We start from the raw sequence: 15,364 nt of genomic DNA on the forward strand, positions 1-15,364 counted from the left end.
ATTTCCCCAAATTCCTCTATCTCCCAGGCTGACTAGGGAGCCCCACAACTTTCAGGCTTAAGGAAAGAAAGGAGGATAATTCAGGTCAGGGGGCATATCCCTCAAGTTATGGTGGAAGCACAGGGGGAAAGCCAGCAGGCGGGGAAGGCTGGCATAGGCCTGGGACTGGATGGTGAGACGGGGCTCTGCAAGGACTTGGAAGGAGCCCGCCAGGCCAAGACCAAGTGCATGCACAGGTCCTGGGGGTTCTGGCAGGGCGGCCAGCAGCAATATGAGAAGGGGAGTCAGAGAGGATAGAGAGAGGATTCCCACTCTGCCATCACAAAGACAGGACCCAAGAAGTAATAAACTCCTGTACACGTCTGTTCCATATTATAAATACACATTATATACAAAATAATGTTATAAAATGTAGAAAGGTCAGTGCTTCTGATTCTTAAATTATCGAAATACTAGACTCCAAAATAAACTACAAAAAAAACAAAATAAAAACTCATATTATTGATTTCTGAAGATCGGCTTCAAGGGCGGTCTGGGGGCAGTAGTGGGTGTAGGCTCAAGGCTGTAGGAATGGTTTGAGGGACGAAAGGGCCTAGGCGGCAACAGCACCTCACTTCTCCCTCGCTAGAATTTCCAGCATCACTGCCCTGAGCTCCCCAGTTGGGCCTGGTGTCCCTGGCTGACAGATGGGGCATGCCCTCCACCTGTCTGCTCACAGGAACCCAGAGGCACGCAAGGCCGGAGGCTGTGGAAGCCAAATGAGTCTTACCAACAGCCCTTCCCAGAGGGCCCTGGCCAGGGAGAAGCTGGAGTGGAGTTATGAGCAAGGCCCACATGCAGTGGTTGCAGGCACGGGGCAGAAAGTGCTCCTCCCGCTTCAGGCGCTCACCTCACCTGCAGGGCAACTCCTGCCAAGAGCCGCACCTGGTGGTATCCTGGCCCACAGATGGCCCTGCCCATACTGGCCTCCTCTCTCCTCTCTGATTTGGACCCAGCTGTCACCATGGAGCCTGGGCCAAAGGCACTTTTGGAAACACAGATGCCAGTGGAGGCCACAGCAGCTCCAGGCCCCAGGGGACCACAGCCTCTCCCTCTGGAACAGAGGCCAGATCCCCAGAGGAGCCCTCTGAAGGCCACAGCTGGCAGGGCAGGTCCCAGTGGCACCTCTCCTCTCTGTTCCCCTGGCTGGCACGGCCGCCAAGCTGATGCCAGACAGACACCCCAACGCGTGGAAGGGTACTGCGTCTCTTGGCAAGTTCACAGTCTGTCCAGGTCATGCCATTCCCTCTTCCTCCTGAGAGCAGCACGTTGCATATTAAGAAATGTCCCATCCAGGATGCAATGTAAACAATGCAGAAGGAAGATCCAGCTGCTGGGGCAAAGCTGGGATGTCCTGGGAAGGCTCCTGCCTTATACCTGGGGATCACGTGGAAAGTGGGGAGGTAGGTTACCCTGGAGCACTGGCACTGCCTCCAAGGCTACCCTGGGCCTCCCTGAGAGAAGCCACTCAGCCAGCTGGGGTAAAGAGAAGAAGGTGGGGCAGCCCTTCCCAGACTTCTGCCCTGATACATGCACTGCCTGGGAGCCTGTGTTCGTGAGGTGGGCTGGTGGAGGAAGCAGCAAGAAGGGGCAGGAAGGGCACACTCTCATCAACTGCTTGAAAGCAGTGCCGGGGAGCTGGCCAGGTGCCGCGGTTGCCCAGCCCAGCACTAACATAGCAAGAGGAGCTAGGCCCAGCTCCTGTTTCACACCCTCTGTGGCAACAAGGCCAGCCAGGACCCAAGAGCCACTGAACCTGGCCTGCCAAGGAGGGGTTCTGACCCACCCGGGGTTTGAAAGTAACCAGGCCTCTTTCCCATCCCCAAATGGCAGGTGGGGACACGCTGGAAGGGAAGGCGAGCCCAGCACTCACCTCTGTGGCAATGACACATTCGTTCCTCTCTTCTGATATCAAACACACAGACTGGTACATGGATTCCCTGGGGGAGCATATCGCTGATATCCGACACTCTGGCTTTTCACTGAGGGAACACAAGACAGGCCGGTGAGGGAGGGATGGGAGAGGGATGGTGGGGCAGATGGAGCGCTAACTTGGATGATGGAGAGCCAAAGGGCCCTGGCAGGGGTGGCTCTGAGAGGACACAGGGACCAAGGATGCCCAATGCTAGCCTGGGGGAGCAGTTAGGAACAGCCCCTTATGAGAGCCACAAGACCCCCAACCTTACCAAGGTCTCAGGCCTGAAAAAAGCCAGCACTGCCTCTACAGGCAAGCCATGCAATGGAAAGATGGAAGTCAGAAGAGACACAGTGTGGACATATGACATTTGTGAATGAATGGATGAATGAATGCATGAGGAAGAGGCATGAAGGACCCCTGGCAGAAATCTTGTTGGAGGAGCTTTCTGTCAGTAGCAAAACTCCCTGTTTGTTTAAGAGCAGTCAGGGGCCTGGTGCCAGCCTTCTGCCTGCCCTGGGGAGCCCAGGGAGTACCATGCAGGGCTCTGTGGCCAGGCCCTGGGCCTCTAGGCACTGCTCACCTGTGTAACCTCAGTGGCGCCTTCTCCCCTAAGCTCTTATCACTGTGGGAATACTTCCCCGCCATGGTCCCTCGCCCCAGAGGCCCCGGGGCCAGATTATAGTCCAGTGTGTGGTTCTGTTGTTTGCCACAGTTGGACTTGTCCAGGCCACAGTCCACTTCCAGCTCCTTCTTCTGGTTTGTGTTCTTGAGCTGGGCTGCAGGGATCAGGTTGTCCTTCTGGAAGTCTGACAAGTTGTTCATGGCCTCCCTGCCGCCATCATCAGGCCGCCGAAGTCGCAGCTGCCGCACTGCCACTGCCACCATGCCCAGCAACACCAGCACCACCACCAGTCCCACGCCCAGAGAGACAGCCACCCAGGGGAAGCTGGGTGGCATGCTCATAGGGAACTCGCAGCGGCTGCCCACAAAGCCATAGGGACAGTTGCAGACGAAGCTGTCCCGGGAGAGGCCAGGGTAGCAGGTGGCCCCATTGAAGCAGGGTCCTGAGACACAGGCGTCACCAGGAATAGGCACCTCGCAGCGCCGGCCAGAGAAACCAGCAGGGCAGGTGCACATGAGCCCATTCTCTAGATCATGGCAAGTGCCGCCGTGGGCACAAGGGCTGCGGGCACAGTCGCTGATGGGGAGTTCACAGTGGAGGCCTGTGAATCCAGGACGGCAGCGGCACATGCGGTTCGGGCCACGGTTCACGCACTGGCCCCCTGTGGGTATATATGGGGCACAAGTCAGCAATCACCTTGGAACCCCCCTGGTGCAGTGGGTAAGTGCCCTACCCCAGATCCCACTACAGAGAGCACTGTACCAAGGGTCAGGAGACCTGGGCTTGAGGGTGCCTCTGGCTCTGTATGCCTCAGTGAGCTCATGTATAAAAACTACGGGCATCTTACAGAGCTTCACAGTAGAATCGAACAGGTATGCTTGGGTTTGAATCTCAGCTGTCTCCCTCAAGCTGAAGGGAACCTGGCACCTGTTGCTTTGCCTTATTCTAAGCCTCAGTTTCCTCACTTGTTAAATTAAAGTGTAATGCTATCCCCTCCATAGGAGATCTCTGAGGGCTAGGTAGAATGACGCATGAAGGGAGGCGCACATGCCTACTATATAGTAAATGCTCAAATAAATAAATGTAATTATCAGTTAATAGAATTAACACAGTGATTAGCTAGAGAACAGACTTCATCTCAGCCCTTCCAACTCCTCTCCAGCTCCTGAGGCTTCTCTCCTGCATGGAGCTATCTGCCTGCCTCATGGAAGGTCACCAGGAGGCCAAGGAGACAAAGATAACCAGCATGACTTGCACCCCTAAAAGTTGCTGAAGATTTTATTTTTTAAATTTTTTAAGATTTGATTTTTAAGTAATCTCGACACCCAACACAGGACTCAAACTCAGATCAAACTTGGCCAGATCACCGCCAAGAGTTGCATGCTCTACGGACTGAGCCAGCCAGGTGCCCCAAGATGCTGAGCATTTCAGATGTCTTGTGCCATGCCAGGTTCCAAATGGCCACGGGGCAAGGTGACACCTTCAATAGTAGGGCCCTGACTGTGCCAGCCTCCTTCTAGGAGGGACACAAGATCTCACATGTCCCTCTCCCGAGCCCAGGACTTCCTGGGGAGGGCCAGAGGCCACCCAGAGCCAGGAGAGGGCTCTGATGTGAGGATAAGAAGTGAAGCAGGGTACCCATCACTCCTCCTCCTAAAGCTTGCACCCACTGCCCACCTGCTCCTCTTCCAAAGCCACCCAGATGATTACATAGGCTCTTCACTGTCCAGAGCAGGTTGGGACCATCTCAGCCTGCCTAGAGGGACAGACCCGGCCTCGCTCCTCTCTTGACCCTCCCTCACCAGAAGGCGCTCTTAGTCCTAAGACTGGCCCACTAGGTTAGCGAGGCAATAAGACTCACCATTGGCACATGGGTTGCTGGTACACCTGTCCACCTTTTTCTCACAGTTGGAGCCCATGAAGTTGGGGGGGCATTCACAGGCATAGCTGGCCCCCTGGTTGCGCTCCCGGCAAGAGCCCCCATTGAAGCAGGGTGAGTCTGCACAGCTCAAAGTGCTGTGTTCACAGTGCAAGCCATAGTAGCCCGGGGGACACAGGCAGCGGTAGCCATCCTCCTGGTCCTGGAGAGAGACCAAAAAGGGGCAAAAGTCAGACCCTGGGGGGTAAGGATGCTAGGTGCTAGACCCCACCTGCCCACAATGTCTGCCCATGGCTGCACGTCCACTGGCCACCTGGGGTAGGCATGCCTGGGCACTGCCTGGCCAGATCACCGCCAGCCTGAGGCTCACCTTACAGCTGCCTCCATTGCGACAAGGGTTGCTATCACACTCGCTGAGCTCCAGTTCACAGTCCACGCCAGTGTAGCCTGGGCGACAGGTGCAGGTGTAGCTCCGCTGCCCACTGTTGGAGCACGTTGCCCCGTTCTTGCATGGAGAGTGGTGGGTGCAGTAATTGAGATCTGTGGAGGCAGGAACCAGCCAGCTGAGGAGGGCTGTAGAATGCTCCCTACCTCCAGGCTCCATGTAGTGCAGGTTCACTGTCGGTGTTTGGCCCAGAGGCTTCAACTCAAAGTTGTCCTGACCCAACTACCCTCCCTCCTCCTCCAGTCATGTATATCAAGGCACGTTGAACCACATCTGACTGGTGCAAGCAGCCAAAGTTGAAAAAAACCACAGATGGGACAATTGCCTGCTAGGAAGCTTACAACAACTGGCCACCAGGGTAGAATGAAGAGAAGGAAGAGGAGTGGATGGCAAGGCCACATGTTGAGGGGGAAGTCAGAAAAGGTTTCAGGGAGGAGGGGCAGCTGAGATTCACCCAGAAGGAGGGATAAAATTTTAACAGGTAGAAATGGTAGAGAGGGGCCAAAGCCACTGTAAGTAGTGGCCAGGTATTTTAAAAAGGGAAATGTGTTACAAGAGTATTTTGAAATATAAGTGTTTGTTTTCTTACTTGAGAAGGACAGGGAGGGAGCAAATGTAGAGCAAATATACAGACTGTAAGGGCTATGTTTACATATGATGAGTATATGACCGTGTCACCTGGGAGCAAATGTGGGAAGAGGAAAGAGAATGGGCAGGAACCAGGTGTGTATGTGTGTTTGGGGTAGGGGAGAGGAGGGAGAAAGCAACACACACACACACACACACACACACACACACACACACACACACACAGAATACAGGAGCTGAATTCCAAGCCCCTCATTGCCAGCAAGTCAGAGCCTAGACAAGTTCTTTCTATCCTGGCAAGCCCCCTGCCCACCCCTCCCAAGCCTGGTGCTGGTGTCTCCATGGCAGCAGCCACCCTATTTGACCCTGAAAATGGGAGACACATGCTGCAGCTGGCTACCAGGATGAAGGAGAAGAGGCTCCCTCCCCCCCCCCCCCCCCCCCCCCGCCACCACGGTTGGGGCTGGCAGACTCCTGTACAGCCAGAAGAGTGACCAGCCGCCCTCCCCAAACCCAGAACTTGACTGTGGGCTCAGGCAGCTGCCTGGCAAATGCAAATGGGGAAGAACAAGGGAGGCTGTTTCTGCCCACAGCAAGAAGTCGGTTAGATGTCACTCCGCCCAGAGGCGCAGCTCACCCACAGCCTCGGGGCAGCTGGTGGGCACACCCCACCAGACAGCTGTTTGAGGGAGAGCTGCTCAAACAGGGCTGGCAGGTAAGCAAACACTTAGGGGGTTAATAGGTAACTACAAGGTAGAAAGAGGAACTAAGCCCAGCATCCCTCCTCCTTGGCCTTGCTGGAATTTGAGTGCAACTTCCAGGCTGCCAACTTGTCATCCTCTGGGCTTCACCAGCCACCCTGCCTCCCCAGCACCTGAGCAAGAAGGACCCACAATCTCATTCTAGGCCAATTGTCGGGATCCTTAAAAGTCCTAAACTCCTTAAAGGATACTGGGAAAGCCAAGTCAGTGGTGGCCACGTAAGAAGTGTGACACTTCTGGTTCCCACCCCGTGCCCATCTCTCTCATGCCCTCTGCATCTCTCTTTGCCCTGACTCACCTTGGTCACAGAATAGGCCCCCCCAGCCCTCATCACAGGTGCATTGCCAGGGGATGCTGCAGGTGCCATGGCGACAGCCATTGTGGGGGATGCACTCGTTGCACAGGCGTCCCTGCCAGCCTGGGCGGCAGCTGTTGAGCAAAAAGAAAAGCTGACCATGAGGTGAGGGCTTGGCCAGGAGACAGTTCCCTCCTCACTGCTTCCTGTCCCCTACTCACATGCATTCTGCTGGCTTGCTGCAGTAACCATTTTGTTCATGACAGCCAGAAAGACAGACAGCTGAGGAAAGAAAACAGAGCTGGGTGAGGGTGGAATTCCAAGGACTCTTAAGTCCGACTCTCCCTCTCCTGGCCCTGGGGTTGCCCCCCAGCTCTACTGGGCTCACTTCCCACTCCTGGCCTCCCAGAGGAGCCATGGGGGCATAAAGGGAAACAGTGGCACAGGGAAGGAGAATCCAAGCTGGATGGAATGCAGTAACAGGGTCATTTGGACTCTGGCAAGATGGGGAGGAGCACTAAGAAGAGAGAGGTCAGAGTCCACACCTGTCCTAAGCATCCCCACCTGTTCCTGAGGCCCAGCTAGTGGGCAGCCCAGACCTGCTCAGTGAGGGAGGTAGGCTGTGGCCAGAGAGAGGCCACTGTGTTTGCTCCAGGAACCCCCCCACACACACACACACACCAGGTAGACAGGAGCTTGGCTGCTTACGCTGTTCGCAGTACTCCCCAGTCCAGCCGGGTAGGCAGGACAGGCTGCCATCTGGCTGGCACACGTAGTGGCCGAAGTGGTCATTACGCTTCTTGCACAGGCGTGAGCAGCTGTCCCCATAGTAGTTGTCACTGCAGATGACCCGGTAAGAGTAGCGCAGCCTCGTGGGAGGGCTGGTCTGCTCGTCCAATAACCAGTTCTTGCCCACAGCTAGGGAGCCCTGGATGGCGATCTTGCTGATAAGCGCATCTGGTGGCAAGGCCTCTGAAGGGGCAGAGGGCCAGGTCAAGGAAGGGCAGCCAGTCCCTGAGAGTGCCAGCAACTGCTGGATCAAACCAACAGTCCAGATGATCCCCACCTGCCAGCAAGCACAGGCCAGAGGAACCCAAGCGACCCACTGCTTAGCTTCTAGGTGTGTGTGTGTGTGTGTGTGTGTGTGTGTGTGTGTGCGCGCGCACGCACGCGCCGGTGGGTGCTGAATGCCTGATACCATTCAAAAAAGGGACAATAGAAGGGTGTTAAGATATCCCAGTGTTCTGGAGGCAGACAGACCAAGAAAGAGGAAAAGAGGTCAAAATGAGGAAGGAAAAAAAAGAGAGAGAAAAAGGAAAAAGGAAAGAAAGCCAGGCTGGAAGGACACTGTGAGCAAGGGGTCCTCTGGTGCCCATTCAAGGGTTCTGCCCTCAGAGATGGGTAATGCTTTTCTTTTTCCTTTTCAAAGTGAGAATTGTTGTGCTGCTGAAATATCCTTTTCCTCTGTGTCAGAACAACATCCCAAAGCCATTATTCCCTTTCCAAAGGAGCGGAATTCGCAAAAGGTGTAAAATACAGGAAGGGGCCCGTCAGCGGCGCTGGCAGCTTCGGCCTTTCTCACCGCCGTGCTCCCCGCGTTCCCACGCCAAAAATAACCCGCAGGAAACGCAATTGTGCTCAGAGTCCAGGCAGCGGGCGGAATCCGAGCATCCAGCGCGGGGCGCAGTTCCAGGCTGAGCTTAGCGTCCTGCCCCCCCCTCCTCCCCACCTCCACCCCGCACTTCCCCCGCCTTTTACAGGTTAACTCTTTCGGCGCTGCGCTGTGTCGCCCCCCTGTGGCGGCAGAGCGAGCTACTCACCTGGCCTCAGGTCGTCTCCTGGCGCGTGCCAAGCTTCGATGATGAGTGAGAAGGTACCCTGGAGGCCAAAGGAGGGGGCGGGGGAAGACAGAGAGAGCGCGAGATAAGCAAGGGGGGGAGATGGGGGTGCCTTGCGGCAGCGGGTTTAATTAATCTAATTGCAGGATACAGTTACGGCTCCCGGGTCAACATAACGTGTCTGTGCGCCGCATCGCGCGACCAGGGAATATGAGAGGAGAACCCCGAGTGGGACAAGGGTTAGGAGACAGGGGAATGTTAGCGAGTCATTCGAAGGTGGGAAACGCGCCGGGGTAGTAGGTAATAAAAATCATCCCAAGAGTTGGGAGAAGATAGGCCTTAGAAGTGGGAAGAGGGAGCCTGGTGAGAGCTTTCCTGAGGATGAGGTCCCAGGAGAGAGTCGGAAGAAAGTATCAAAAGAGAGCGCCCTTTGTTTTTTGTTTTGTTTAGTTGGAAGCGAGGAAATCTGGGGAGAGGGCTTTGGGCCCAGGGAGCCCCCTTCACGTCTTTCGTGACCTCCCAGTGCTCCCCGGCTGTGCTCACCGGCCAGGTGAAATTGAAAGGGAGTTGAAGAGGGTTGCGTCCCCCGCCGCTACTATCGTCCCCGACGGCGAAGGAGTTGGTGCCCAACACAGGCGTCGAGACGCTGCCAAAGGTGCAGGGCCCGGGCGAGACGACCGCCTGGAAGTGCTTAAGGCAGACGCGGAAGAAGGTCCTGCAGCCGGGTTCGCACGGCCGCCCGCTAGCCAGTACGCCGCGCTCGTTGGCAAACTCCTGCAGCTGCAGCTGGAAGACTCCGGAGCCGGCTGCGAGCTATTGCACAGAGACCGAGGGAAGGAAGAAGGGGAGCGGTCAGCTCGGCAGACGCCCAGGGCTCAGGCTCAGGGAGCGGCGGGAGGGGGTGGAGGGGGCGCGGGACGTTACCTGCTGCCAAAGTGTCACCAGCAGCAGTAGCGCCCAGCTAAAGGCGCTACGGGACGCGGCTGCCATCCCCTGGAGCGTCGCTCTCTCCCCGCGCCCGCCCTGTAGCTGGCTTCGTTTGGGACGCCGCTTTCCCGCGCGTCTATCCGCCAGAGGGGTCCCTGAGAAGCCAGGCTCTTCTGGGGCTTTCCTCCCGCTTCGCCTTCTCGCTAGCTCTGCTCCAGCTGCGGCGGTAGGTAATCCAGGTGAGGGCGGCTGGGCGGTGGCCGGACTGAGGACGTGTCCTCGGGCTAATCCTGGGGCTGCAAGCGGGCTAGTGCCCGGGTACAGCGCACTGAGGCGGTTCGAGCTGCGGCTCTTGGCCTCGTGTTTCCAGCTTGCGCTCTGAGCCGCTACTGAAACCTGCGCGCTCGGGAGCCTTCCTTATATATATTGGCTCCTCTCTTCGCCGCCTGTCACTCAGAACCCATGGTCACTCTCCCCTCCCCTCCGGGCCTCCAGCGCTACAGCCCCAGCACGGCCTGGAGGGGGCCTCCGCCCCCGCCATCCCCTGTCTCCGTCAGCCAGTCAAACATAGGTCCCCGCCCCTCAGTGGCGCTCTCAGTCCCTAGGTCCCCTAAGTCTGCGCGTGCCAAAGTGACCAGTTCTCCGCGACCAAGGGGTTACGGGTCGAGACCCCGGCGATGGGAGGAGGGGGAGGGCCTGGGGGAATGGGGCGGGAGGTGAGCGAGTGGTTCCCGGATGGTCTTGGAGGCGGAGACACTGGGGAGTCCCGGTAGGCGGTCTGTCCGCAGCCGGCGCTAGTTACCTTCAGCCTTTGAGCAGGTAAAAGAAACTTAAGCTCGCAAAGCGAAAATAGCACGGAAGGACTTGGATCTTCTTCTTCCCGGAGCTTCGGAAGTTGTAGTCTCCTCGGCCCGCAACCTGTGAGCGCCCACCCACCTCGCGTCCCCAGCGCAGGAGGGAAGCCAGCGGACGCTTTAACCTCTCAGTGACCACACTGGCCAAGGCGAGGGACTTGAGTCTAAGACTGTGGGGCTCTCAGGGGCTCCCATCCTCCACCTGGTAGGCGTCTCCCTCCCTACTTGCGGGGGGCGTGTCCAGCGCGTGCCTTCTCCCTTCTGCCCCCAGCCTGGGTTCCACTGGTGCCAGCCCCTAGACGCGTGGTCCGGGAGATGAGGGAAGGGGGCGTGGTCCCCGAGGTCTGAGAAGGGGGGGGCGCGTCCTCAGCTGTATGGTAATGAGAGTCTGACCCCGCCTCCAGCGCCTCACCTCACCTGGGTTCTGCTTCAATTCCACTGCCCACAGTCTCCCCCCACCCTAGCAGCCCCAAGCCCCTTCCCGCGTCCTGTCGCTCCGTTGGGGCAGGGTGGAACTCCCCCGGCTCCAGCGTTGGCTCAAGCCACTAGAGAGTCCTGGTGAGGGGCTGAGGTCGGGCTACCCGGGTCCTCTCCTCATAGGGGCAAGATGCAGAGTGGAACTGAAAGCGCGCGGACTCATTTGAGTTTCAGGCGGCTTCACCCGTCTCGCCTTCGCGGCTCCCTTGGGTGGCCCCACTTCTCCGAGCGGCGGCAGTGCAGCTGCTTTCCCGGAACCCGGCATGATCCCCGGAGGCCTTAGACCAGGGAGAGCCGCCTTCTCCCAGTCTCGGGGGTGCTGGGGATCTCTCTCTCTCTCTCTGCGACGCTGAGGGCAGCGGGGGCCCGGTGGCTTCAGCTGTCAGCCCGCCCGCACAGCTATGGCTGTCGTCTAGCGATAAGATCGGCGCGGGGGTGGGGGGGTGGGGGAGGGGAGAGGCGGTGGGCAGGGACGCGGCGCGGGCCCGGGGGGAAGGCCGTAGGGGGGGGGAGGTACGGCAGTGGAGCACAACAGCTGCCTATGCCTCGCACGGTCTGATTTTTTTGAGTTGTGGGTGGTGTTGGAGGATTGGGGGGGAAGGATGAGAAACAAGAGGTTGGGAGCGTGGGTTGGGGGAGGGGCGAGATGAGGAGATGGGCTCCGGGGTCCCCCACGCACGGCCACCCCTCCCAGCCACCATCTGGCGCGAGCGGGTTGGCGTGGGGAACCGAGGTGGGGCGGGGGGCCGGCAGATGGGCCCAGGCTGCGCTCCAGAGTTAATGTAGGTTATGGGCAGGCGGAGTCCCCAGGCCCGAGGGAGGGGGAGCCCAGGGCTTGCCTCCCAGCGATCCTGACAAGTGGGTTCCCCACCCTCTCTCCACCCATACTCTATGATCCCTAGACCTGCCTAGGATGCCAAAGAGTGTTCCTCGCTCTCCTCTGAGCTGGCATCCATCCCTGCCTAGTTCTGTCCGCTTCCACCTCCAAATCCTAGCCTAGGAGTTCAGAAGAACTCACTCCTTTTCTGACTCTGGCACTTGTCTGACCCTCAAGAGACACATCCAGCCCTATGGGATGCATCTTGCTCAATACTGGTAGATCTGGGACACTCTCTACCCTTGTTACACATCCTGACTAATGTGCCCCAAAGCACTTTGCAAATAGTCAAGGACCAAACAGAGGTATTATTATCCTCAGGGATGCAAAATGCAAGAGATCCCAGAGACCTAGAAATCCTCTTTGAGGAGGAAAGGGTTAAATTCTCCTCATCATCAAAAGGCATTTATGAAGCATCTATTTGCCACTTGGGCACTGTCCCAGAAGTTCACTATCCTGCTAAGATGCCACCCTTGGCCCTGAAAAGCCACCAGTGCTCCAGTCTGCTGGAGTCCCTCTTTGCCTACATTTGCTGAGCAAGAAAGGGTCCTGCTGCAGGCCCAGAACTGAAATGCAAATATCCACAGCTGGGACTCCTCTCTTTTTCTCCCACTCCAGACCAGAAGAACCCAGCATGTGTCCTGGGGGCCACCAGGAGCAGGAGGCCATGAGGCCATCGGAGGCTGCAAACCACATGGAGTTGGACCCTCCTGGGTGCCTACTGCCCCTGCCCCTATGCTGATGCTTGGCATGGGTGCAAGCCTCAACTGACATAGGCTCCCCTGGACTGACTGTGGACCTTCTAAAAGTCCACCGGCCCTCATCTGGACCCGCACTGACAACATCAGGAGCCAGAGCAGGGTTCAGTCCTGGCATCGTGCAAGGCCCACAGCCTCCCCTGCAGGGCACTTCTGCTTCTGTTACCCTCTCCTTTTGGCCGCTGCACACAGCCCCCCAGCAGGCACCACCCGCACCTGGGACTTTGAAGCGCCAAGGTTGCCTTCCAGCCATGCCCCTAAGCTGACCCCGGGTTTTCGGGGTACAACAGGGGCTGTATAGAGCCTCTGGACCCCTCCCCCACTAGGTAGCCTTGCTCGCCCCCCAGCCCCCGGAGCCAAGAGCCCAGCTCCGAGGCTTCCAGCGTCTTTTCGCCCTCCCCCTACTCCCGGTCTCCGCCGGGCAAACTGCGCCCAGGTAGGAGCACGGCTGAGGCCTGGCCACAGAGCCCACTGGGCAGGCCAGGGGCGGGGGAGAGGGCCTGGTTTGGGCGGGGCGCTTAAGCCTTGAGGGGCGCCGCTGCGGTCGCAGCAGAGAAGGGGCCACGTGCAGGGAGCCGCGGCCGGGGAGCTGCACAGAAGGCGGGGAGATTTGCAAACTGTTGCTGCCACATGGCTGCTCCTTTCGATCCATTCACATTGAAATGAGGCCGGCGCGTGCCTCATCTGCCGCAGGGCGCTGCCACGCGTCAGCCCGGCCCGCCGCGTGCCAACTGGGGCAGTGGGGCTGGCAGGGCCTGCCAGCCGTGGGGGCGCAGCCCGAGCCCTGAGGCCAGGAGGGGGGAGGGGAAGGGAACCGAGTTATCCTAGCCGCTCAGGCGCCGCAGTTTTTCGCGGACCTTGGCCCTGCAATTGGGATTGAGCCGACGAGAAAGGCCCGGGACGGACGGGTTTCGGAGGGGGGCCAGGATCGATGCCGCCGCTCCCCGCAGATGCGCCCCGGCAGCGCTACTCTCCATCTGCCGCTGCTCGCACCTGCCGGTCAATAAATCGATTTTACAATTTAATGCAGCAGCTTCCCGCCCGCCTGGGACAGATGCCGCCGCAGAACCACCTCCGCCCTCACCCCTCCCCTCGAGGGGCGCCAGCGGTTAGGGCAGGGATTCCCGCTCGGCAGGCGGTGCCCCGCGGGGCCTCCTTCACCTTTCTCAAGTCCCTACAAGGAACTGCCTGCGCAGGGTCTTTCCCGCGGAACAGAGTGGGTTTCCCATAGGACAGGCCTGAGGCTGATGGAGGAGAAAAGATGATGACATAGCGGTGGCCTTGAGGACTCATTTGGGGCTTCATGGGGGAACAGGATGCAGTGGCTGATGATAAGATGTGAGAGCCCCTGTAAGGAGAAAGGGGTAGGACCTGGGGCGTGGACTTCGAGAGACACCGAGTCCTGAAGCCTCTCCATGATAGCGATGCGGAGAGGGCTGAGCTGGAATGGGGGCCTCTCCCCAGCGCCCGCTCTGGCTGAGTCTGGTGAATAAGCATAACATGGACCTGGTTTTTGGCACTTCTCAACCATGTGATCTTGGGGCTTGTAATTTATTTTAATTTAATTTGATTTAATTTAATTTTTTAATGTTTATTTTATTTTTGAGAGGGAGGGAGGGGGAGAGAGGGAGAGAGAGAGAGAGCCAGGGAGGGACAGAGAGAAAGGCAGACACAGAATCCGAAGCAGGCTCCAGGCTCTGAGCTGCCAGCACAGAGCCAGACATCGGGCTCGAACCCACGAACTGCTAGATCATGACCTGAGCTGAAGTTGGCTGCTTTACCAACTCAGACACCCAGGCACCCCTTATTTTTTAATGTTTATTTATTTATTTTTGAGAGAGAGATAGAGACAAAGAGAGAGAAAATGAGTGTGAACAGGGAAAGGTCAGAGACAGAGAGAAAATCCTAAGCAGGCTCCACAGTCAGCACAGAGCCTGATGTGGGGCTCGAACTCAACAAACATGAGATCATGACCTGAGCTGAAATCGAGAGTCCAATGCTTAACTGATTAAGCCACCCAGGGGACCTATTTTTATTTTATTTTTTAAGAAGTATTTTTTAAATGTTATTTTTAAGTAATCTCTACATCCAACATGTGCTCACAATGCCAAGATCAGGAGTCACATGCTCTACTGACTGAGCCAGCCAGGTGCCTCTCTTGGGGCTTGTAATTTAACTCTGACTCAAGCCCCTCAGTTTTCTGTGCAATGGGGATAATAATAATAGCGACTAGGGAGAGTGACTGAGGGACTATATCTGATTACACATTTGCAGGGCTCAATAAACATTAGTTGCCTTTCCCTCAGGTGACATCCTGACAGCCAAGGGCAGACTTGGAGTAGAAGGGAGATCCTTGACATCAAATGAGGTCCAGGAGGAAGGGAAGAAAAAGGGATAGCTGGAGGCAAATAGTCATAAGGGATGAGGCAAGAAAGCAAAGGGCAGAAAAAAAAGCAAGGAAAGCCAGGTGGGGCATGGAAAGGAGGTGGACCTAGTAGAAAACCTTGACTGTAAGAGTCTTTTGTGGGAAGAGGATATGATAAGGTTCTTGGCTGGAGGGAGAAGACTGAAGCTTGAAGAATGGGTTTGGAGAAGAGATGAAGGTGGGAAGAACCAACTGCCCATGGCCTTGACCTTCCAGAGATATTTCTCCTGCTAGGGCCAAGTGTGGGTCTTAAGATGGCAGCCCTCCTTCATAGTGGTGTTTTAAAGCAGAGGTGTGTAGGAGGAAGGAGAAGTCAACTTCTGAATTGCCCTGGTCATTGAGGCTCCTGGCAACTCGGGGGACTCAGCCCTCCCCACATCACCGAGAGGGCTGGGTGGTCCAAAGACTGGGCTGGACTGTCTACTGGATGGTGGCTCATGACTGATGACCCAACGTTTCAAAGAATGGATGTCTGAATGGGTAAGACCATTGAGCATGAGGCAGAGTGCCTGCTCTGGCTCCTCGTGAGACCAGGAGGGCCTCCCACCTTCAATCTCCTTGGTTCCCAGGAGCCCAAGGTCTGAGGCTAGCCCCACACTCTGTCTCCTTTGCCTTCTTGGAAGACCAGGGCCTCTGGCACCTGGAGCTGGAGTTATTGGTG

The 15,364-nt window shown here is 57.2% G+C and overlaps 1 protein-coding gene and 1 long non-coding RNA gene across 2 annotated transcripts; one reads left to right on the plus strand and one right to left on the minus strand.

The window, feature by feature from the left end:
- Positions 1 to 342: 342 nt before the first annotated feature.
- On the minus strand, positions 343 to 9,708 carry DLL4 (delta like canonical Notch ligand 4). Its single transcript, XM_060618908.3, has 11 exons — positions 9,310 to 9,708; positions 8,929 to 9,198; positions 8,368 to 8,425; positions 7,256 to 7,519; positions 6,769 to 6,829; positions 6,551 to 6,681; positions 4,829 to 4,998; positions 4,441 to 4,660; positions 2,538 to 3,240; positions 1,913 to 2,021; positions 343 to 1,416 (listed from the first exon to the last, which is right to left on the minus strand). The coding sequence occupies exons 1-11, from the start codon at positions 9,373 to 9,375 to the stop codon at positions 1,411 to 1,413; spliced, it is 2,058 nt and encodes a 685-aa protein (XP_060474891.1). The 5' UTR covers positions 9,376 to 9,708; the 3' UTR covers positions 343 to 1,410.
- A 415-nt stretch (positions 9,709 to 10,123) lies between these two features.
- LOC132669254 (uncharacterized) lies at positions 10,124 to 13,303 on the plus strand. Its single transcript, XR_009606055.3, has 2 exons — positions 10,124 to 10,371; positions 12,139 to 13,303. It is a non-coding gene; the product is annotated as an uncharacterized LOC132669254 (long non-coding RNA).
- The last annotated feature ends 2,061 nt before the right edge of the window (positions 13,304 to 15,364 follow it).

Source organism: Panthera onca, chromosome B3 (genome assembly GCF_046562875.1).
Source record: "Panthera onca isolate mPanOnc1 chromosome B3, mPanOnc1 haplotype 2, whole genome shotgun sequence".
NCBI lineage: Eukaryota > Metazoa > Chordata > Mammalia > Carnivora > Felidae > Panthera > Panthera onca.